Genomic DNA, 8512 nt, shown 5'->3' on the forward strand with positions numbered 1-8512 from the left:
TTCATATCGTCTCGTAATCCCTTCAACTGTGAGATACGCAGGAGGCAAAAGAAAGAGAAGAAAGGAAGGCTCGCGCGAGCGTGTGTTGGACGGAGAGGCTGTCTCACTGGCGGTGAGACGAGGATGCAGCCTCTTGGCTAAAAGTGAAATCGTCTGTAGAACGTACTTGTATCATAGCCGTTATTATATGTTATGCCAGGCTTCGGAGGAGAACTTGAAACCGCGATTACAGCAGCTGCACACCGGAACAACCGCGCAGTGCGCGCGTGCGCGACCGGATACCACGGCTAGACATCCGACCACGACGAAGAACTCGCTGAGACATTGGCTAGGAGCTGTTGGATTGTACATTCGATGAAACTGCACGTGAAAATGGTAATTATTTGTCCATGAACGGGACTGATTCCATAGGGAAATCCGCATATTGTTTCCAGCAGGTTGGCGGGTAAACACGAGGCGCGGGTACACTTGCGTTAATTACGAAAGTGAAAGTGTGGGTCAGTCACGATACACGCTGGTGGTACATTTATACATATGAAATAAAAAGAAATCTCTGAGCTTCTTCTTTCTGTTCCTTTTACGTAATTGATCTTGATATTGTTCCTGCGCTCCTTGATTATCCACGCACCGAGACCGAGTACACATTGTACGCGTGTTTTATGCTCTGCGTCTACCACTAGTCCTGAAAGCAATTTTCATGTAACATTTCACGTAACGTTAATTCTAATAAATTGCAGACAATTTTTGACATTTCCAACCAATTACTCTTTAACGATATTTTACACCAGAAAATATGTATGCGTTAAAAGATGTTAAATTAAAATAGAATTAAATACTTACGCAAAGATACGAAGAGTTATTTGTCCAACAGAAATAGCACGAACCATTTTGACAGGTTAAAAATTAGTTTAATATTTTGCTAATACACAGTTTAATACTGCGAGTTTCTTAAACCTAGATGTTTTACTTTTATTGATGTACCAACATCAAGGTGAAAAGAAATACTATTTTAGTTGGTTACAAAAAATTGTTCCGCCATGTTGATCACGCTAGTCTGTGACAAACGTATTTTGCAAGGTTTCTAGATATCGATGTAAACTAATCATTTCTTTTTTCTTATTACTACCATTACACTTCTCCATTCCACACAAACGTTACTCGAATTCTCGAAAATCGAAGACTAGTGATTTCATGAGAGATTTCACTTTCCTGATGGTTAGTGATCCACTAATATTTATTTTGATGATTCATCGAATTTTCTTTTTCTTCGACTTTTTTCTTCGAATTACGAAAAATTATCCAATTCGTGACCAAAATTCAAGGATCCTAGTATTACAGAACACCACGCAATTAATTTTTGTGACCGATCTTTTTTATACGCACAGATCTTATCTTTTAAGGGTAGCAGCATCTGAAGATTTGAAATAAAAAAGAAAAATTATAACAAATTACTGTAAAAATTGCTGCAATTAATGATTTCATTTAGATCGAATTATATAACAATCAGGACGAATCATATCACGTCCATTTTGTTATAATTAACTAGTATCGAAGTATAGGAATACATGTATCGATAAATATCGATTAACTAACCTTTTCATATTTTCCTAACTTCGTAAAGATATTAATTGAAAAATTTAATTATATGCTAAGGTTTTGTTAAAGTAACGAATTTGCGAAAGATTTAAGAATTCTTACGATAATTAAATATTTTCGTGTTACCGTTATAAAGATGAAACTATGTAAATACGTATGTGTTTTGTTTACTACGAAATAAAATAAATACGTATCTTGCTACAAATAACAGATACGTAATATTCATAAATAATTTTCTAACTACTTTATACAAGAAAATACTGTTACCTATTCGACACATACAGCATGTTAAAACTTTTATAGTTTTATCTACTTAATCAAACAATAAAATCAACTAATTATGTCGAATGATATTTCCGTACAGAGTCGAAACACAGATGGCGGTATTGGAAAAACGTATGTTTAGTATAGGAAGACAATAAATATAAAACATAAAAAGATTAGCAATTGTTGCGTAACCATCCGGTTAGACAGTGCATTGCAAGCAAAACAAGAGAACACCTTTCACAATCGCAACGAAGATCGTGACTACTCGAAGTGTCCGTGTGAACTCTGTCCAAAAACCTTGACCAATCCAGATCTCCGATCGAATCTCGATTCGATTCTAGAACGTTTCATTAAGTGAGTACCACGATAACTGATGGCGCGATAATCAAATCATTTATCCGACAATACTGTTTCCAAATCCGAATTGTAACGAGCTTATCAGAAGAATTAATCCCTTATTCTGGTTTATCATCTTGATCGATTCTTCTGTTTGACGTGTACTTCAGATGTATACTAGCTGCATTATGATATTTATAAAAATAGTATACATATATTTGTAATTTTTATTTATAGCTACGGATTTAATTCTCAGGAATAATCTTAATGTAAAATTAATAGAATGCAGAAGAAAATGAATGTTTCTTCTTTATCACTTCTATCGATGAATCATAAATCAAATTATAACAGGCGTCATCCGTTCTTGAATTAGGAAAATACGCGGTTACTCATTACTAATACACGTAATAATATTAAATGAATTTAAAAATGTACTAATTTCTAATTTCTAATTACAATGTATCGTATGTAGCTATAAAATATTGTCTTTTGATTGGAATAAAATAAAAGGTAAAAAATAAAATAAAATAAAAATAACGATAAGAATCTAATATGATAAATCAATATGGCATTAACAATTAACTAAAATTTTAATTGAGTAATTTTTTTTTTTACTTAGTTAAACTCTAGTTATCTAAATATTTTATTGAAATTAAATAATAATCTATATATATATATATAGACATTATAGGTGAATGAAAAAGCTAACGAATTAGATATCGAATGCAAGTACTATAATTATATAGCATAAATTATAATTATGTAACAATAAAGATTATGACAGCCGAGATAATTTACGCGCGTGTCAATGTTACCAGAAAAGAATACACATATTTCCATATTTGTTTTGATAAGATTTATTCGTCGCAGAATTTTTAATCAGTCATTTCTAGCTGATACATTAACCGATAACTCTAAAAGACTTTTATTTCAATAAATTCCATGATAATTCTAAATCAATTTTTGACTCTATTAGATATAGTTAAAACAATATCTATCTTTAAATCGTGTAGTACATAGTACTTTTAAACCGTTAATCAATCGCACTAGTCGATTGATACTTAAATGCTTGCAAATGAAACGACAAAGGTGGAATAAAGCTGAATGCCTTTTGATTTGACTTTGTATATTTCATTCGTTAATAATAATTAATTAACAATAATAATAGTTGACATATAATACAATAAGAGTAATAATTAATAAGAAACTAATTATCTTTCCTTTCTGTGACAGCTGCCTCAATGCCCTAAAGATCCTAGCAGTCCTACAGAGTTTATTTTTCTCTTTTTTTTGTTTTTTTTTTTTTTTTTTTTTTTTTTTTTTAACATTTGAAATGAACAAAAAGAATTCGAGAGAGATAGTAAAACATTTTGTGCTTATACCATTATACATATGTTGGACACGTACGTCACCTTCAATGCTACTGATTACATTCCCTCATATTTTTTTTATATTTTTTTTACCTTTTTACTCATATGTTAAATTGCAATTATTATTTAAATAGTTTATAGATATATATAAATGTCTCAACATTTAAGCATTTACACAAAACGACTACTTTTGTTTTTTATATATTTCATATAAATAATGTAAGTAATATTTCTGTTTAGTATTAGAAAACCACATAAAACGTTGCTTGCCATAACTATGGACGTCAGATTCATTCATAAAAATGATTGCAAAAATTTGATAGCTAAACCTTCCACTAACTCATACTTATATCTATATTTATATATATATATGATTTATATAAAAATGACCTCAAATTTTTATCTATATTAAACGTGCAAATTGTAGGTATGTACTCACTGAAAAGATCAATAAACACTTCTCTAATATTATGGAAGTTAATGTATAATATGAGAAAAGCTGCTTCTAAAAGCATATATAAATATTCCTATGCAAACATTTCAACGTGTCATGCAGTAGAATAACAACTACGGCAGAACTGTAGTTATTTTCTAACGACAATTTCAAAATTTGATTATAATTTATATATTCTATGTTTTAATTTTATTTATTAGCAATTGTATTACCTTGCAATTGAAATAATTTGCACGTTTTCAATCTATTAATCAGGACAAAAAAAATGTAAATAATTTAGCTTTTATCAGTGATACCAAATATTAGTAATACTCCACCAAGATCTAATTGATATAAAAGCAAAAATAGTATTACGTTTTTTTACTTTTAAGCTAATCAAAATAAATGTTACAAAATATATAATCAGGAAATTGTTATGATTCAAAAAATACCTACTTTCAAATTATATCATGACATTCTATATGCAAAATCATTCAGATGTGGTTTCTCACTACAAATGTCAAGTAGTTTGTTGTTGTTATCATAATGCATCCGTATTAATTTAAAGATCAACTTCAACATAATCATAAATATATGATGATGGCGAATTAGTAACGTCTAAGACTTCAGTCGGTGTCAGTTGAATGTTTGGATTGCGCCATGCATTGGTATCAGTCCCACCGATATCAAGACCAAGTCGTAAATTAGCCGGAGTATTACCAATAACAAAATGGTCTTCGGTCAAGGGTAAAGCATCTTTTAACAAAATCCTGCAAGACATAACAATCAAAAACATTGTACATTACTTGTACAACATGACTGCAATTAAAAAATGTATCAAACAATTATAGCCTAAAACATAAAGAAATATGGTTTGTATAATTTTCTACCAAATGCTTTTATCTGCGACAATGTGAACTTTAGGTACAGGAAATCCGTTAAATTGGGACGCAACCGGTAACGTATATGCTCCCATATTTTCAAAAATGATCCAATCACCAAGATCCATTTCGTGTAACAAAACATTTTCCACAACTTGATCCAAACCGTCACAAGTTGGTCCCCAGATGCTTGAGGGAATCATTTTTCCACAACCTTTCTGTTAATGGAAAAATATCAAATATTAAAAACAAATTATCCTTCCACAAACTTCCATTAATATTAGAATATTTAGCGTCAAAAACTTGGAATAACTTAATATTCAGTAATCTACAAGCTATTTCCAAATATTGTAATCATCGTTAACAATTACTTTTAGAGGTAATGGAGTCACGTGTTGATGATCGTAAAGTAGACAATTGAAGGAGCCATAAACACCATCATTAATATAGTACATATTGTGCGTAATTATATTCGGTGAATTTTCATCGCCACGAATTGAACGCTTACTATGAATGCTAGTTGCGAGTGTAAATGCTGAAGCAACATAAAAACGACCAGGTTCAGCAATAACGTGAACAGCATCAGCTGAAAGTTATTATAGGTAAATCAAAATTTATAACCATATTGTGAAACTAGATTAGTTTGCACATAATGCAAATTAATATTACTTACTGCTAAAGTACTCGTCGAGAGCTGTATTAACAACATCGGCAATTTTATCAATGCTGGAACCTTTATTACCAGGATAACCACCTCCAATATCTAATAGATATGGCTTGAAACCAAGATCTGTTGCTAAGTCAAATAATATCTTAGAATGGTGTATAGCACGATAGAAGACAGGTGGATCCTGGCAACCAGATCCAACATGAAAACTAATACCGATGACATTAAGTCCCAATACACGCGAAAGACGCAAAAGATTGGGGGCTTCATATATAGGATCACAACCAAATTTCATGCCTAACTGACACTGAGCAACTTCTGCATCGCAACGGATTCTAATAACAACCTAACATGAAGAAATACTAATTTAGATAAATTTATAACTAGATATAAAAACAATAATGAAAAACGAAATATTTTTTATCTTATACCTTGGCATCTGGATGAAACTTTTTAATTTTATGTAACTCGCTTTCATTATCTGCTGTCATAGCATCTACTCCAACAACAGCAGCATGACGAATATGTGATGCTGGCTTAGCTGGATTGGCGAAAATAATTCTCGACGGGTCTACTCCAACACTTAGTACTTTATTAATCTCCGTCTACAAATAACGATGAACAATAAAAATCCCTTAAATTATGTATTTCAAGCGTTTAAATATTAAATTACTTACTTTAGATGCACAATCAAAACCAATACCAAGAGCAGCCAGTACTTCAATTACAATTAAATTATCGTTACATTTTACAGCTGAAATTTCGTAATGACATTAATTAATTTCTAATATGAAACACAAAGTATATAATATTTACTAATTATCTTACCATAATACGGACTGACGCGCGGCATTTTTTCTTTCCATATTTGATGTTTACGAACAATATCTCCAATATCAAGTACATAAAAAGCTTCTTCTTGTAATCCACTTAATGCAATATCTTTGATGACAGTCATAACATTTGACGCACTGTCCAAAACATGAATACGTTCGTCCAAATTTGATACCTTCATATTGACTATTTTGTAAATTTTTAGAAGATACTCTGTAGGCGCTAGGCAGCAAACTAAAATTGAAAGTCATTACATTATAAAATATTCAAAAGAATGGATTATTATTTCATAATAACAATAAAAAAGAAAATGATATATACGAGGCAGCTGTCAATGAGAATTGGGTGAGTCGTGAGGAAGCGGGTTAAGACAAGATCACTATGGGGGTGCTAGCAAAGCCACGGGGGCTCTGCGTTCAGGGCCAACTTCCAGTTGCCGCAGTTATCTACGCACCCACCAATAGACTGGCCTACCAGCCTATTGCAGATAGAACCCTGTAACAAACAAAACATGTACCACAACATTAGTATTTCATATTTTTATTAAAAAAAATTTCTTCAACAAAATAAAGGAATAAAGGAAAGGTATAAATTAATATAAAGAATTTTCTAATTACTGATTCTGATTGCATGGTAAAATATCTTATTATTAATAGAATATTATTTTCTTTATTGTTGTAACCATAAATAATCATTTAAGATCTAAATAAAAATATAACAGCTGTTTTGTAAGAGAAATGTGTATTATATTTGAATAATATATCAATGAGGAAATTAATATTTCTAAACTTCTAAATTATACATACTTCAAAGAAGTTATCCTATCAAATATTAATTTCTTCATTTAGAAATAATACTTTAAAGGAAAAAGAAAAAAAAGAATATCACACATATGAGAATCTAATAAAATACTGAAAAATTTATATCTGCTATAAATTTATATTCCTATAATTGTATTTAATCTCTAATAAATATAAAACTTCTTTTATAATATATGTAATATAAATAATAAAAACTGATGTTAAGATGCTTAGCCAAAATGCTTAGTAAAACACGGTTATGTTCTGGATTGACATTTAATGTATAAAAAAATAATATATGTATGATTAACATAAGCATATATAATTAATTCACTTTCTACAATAACACATGTCAAACATTTTCTTATAATCCCATATTTATCTTATCAAATTTTATCAGTAATAATTAAATAAATTCCTTAGCAGACTTTAAAGATATCAGACAAAATTTTATATGAAAATAAGATGTTCTCATAAATTCTATATTAATTTCTGTTAAAGCTTTAATAAATATATTAAACTTTCACTGAATAACTTTCTTATAAAACTTAATATATTTTAAATGAAGTACACACAAACAAAACAAATTATTCAAGAAAACACAGTAACTAAAACAAAGGGATACAAAAATAATTTCTTTCGACAACAAAAAATAAAGGACTTTTGGTAACTCACCTGGCGTTTAAAAGTAATTCTCGTAGCTTTTATAACACGTCACAGCAATAAAATAATACAATTAAAACTCTGAACACACTGGAATCTTTGTAAAACAACTATCTTTGTAATAATTTGTAAGTAACACCAACACAAAGAAAGAAACTGTAAAGCTTATTATGCTCTCTTCTATAATGGCTCAAAATGAGCTCAATCAAAGAAATGCAATGGACAATCAAGAACACAGGATAATACTGAACCTGAAGTAACTATTTGGGCCACTATTTATACGAGAAAGATAAGTACTATCAGGCAGCCTTTGCGTGGTACCAAGTCTACTTCATGGAACAAAGCTTATCTGACGGCCAAGAAATACATGGTTCACAGAGATCCAATTGAGCATGGAGGGGTAATGCATACGCCACTCAGAGATCAAGTCTTCATTGGGGGCATGGAAATACCGTGTTTAATCTATGCTACGCTGTTGAAAATTATAGATTACTATCATTCGTCAAAATCAGTTGATATTTAACTGATACAATCTGTGTAATATACTCATAATTAAAATACAGGTGTGTATTACATTATTATTTACAATCTTTCTAAATAAGCAAAATATTTTAGATTAAAATAAATTATAAAAGAATGCAAAAATTAATATAAGATTCAAATAC

General features: G+C 30.2%; 1 protein-coding gene across 3 annotated transcripts in view; it reads right to left on the reverse strand.

Annotated features, from left to right (window-relative positions):
- Positions 1-4508: 4508 nt before the first annotated feature.
- The window catches only part of LOC108552418 (ornithine decarboxylase), a 5782-nt gene continuing 1778 nt past the window's right edge, over positions 4509-8512 (reverse strand). The window contains exons 2-10 of one of the 3 annotated variants that reach the window (XM_017906952.1): positions 8099-8319; positions 6706-6879; positions 6379-6618; positions 6228-6304; positions 5982-6155; positions 5557-5896; positions 5255-5469; positions 4893-5101; positions 4509-4772 (exon numbers count right to left, since the gene is read on the reverse strand). In XM_017906952.1, coding sequence (XP_017762441.1) covers positions 4565-4772; positions 4893-5101; positions 5255-5469; positions 5557-5896; positions 5982-6155; positions 6228-6304; positions 6379-6565 — 1410 coding nt within the window. In that variant the 5' untranslated portion in view covers positions 6566-6618; positions 6706-6879; positions 8099-8319 and the 3' untranslated portion in view covers positions 4509-4564. Of the gene's footprint in view, positions 4773-4892; positions 5102-5254; positions 5470-5556; positions 5897-5981; positions 6156-6227; positions 6305-6378; positions 6619-6705; positions 6880-7859; positions 7984-8098; positions 8320-8512 lie in introns of those variants that run through there. The other 2 variants (XM_017906951.1, XM_017906948.1) reach the window with 2 other exon arrangements.

The sequence above is a fragment of the Eufriesea mexicana genome, unplaced genomic scaffold, assembly GCF_001483705.2.
Source record: "Eufriesea mexicana isolate 0111107269 unplaced genomic scaffold, ASM148370v2 scaffold6562, whole genome shotgun sequence".
Lineage (NCBI taxonomy): Eukaryota > Metazoa > Arthropoda > Insecta > Hymenoptera > Apidae > Eufriesea > Eufriesea mexicana.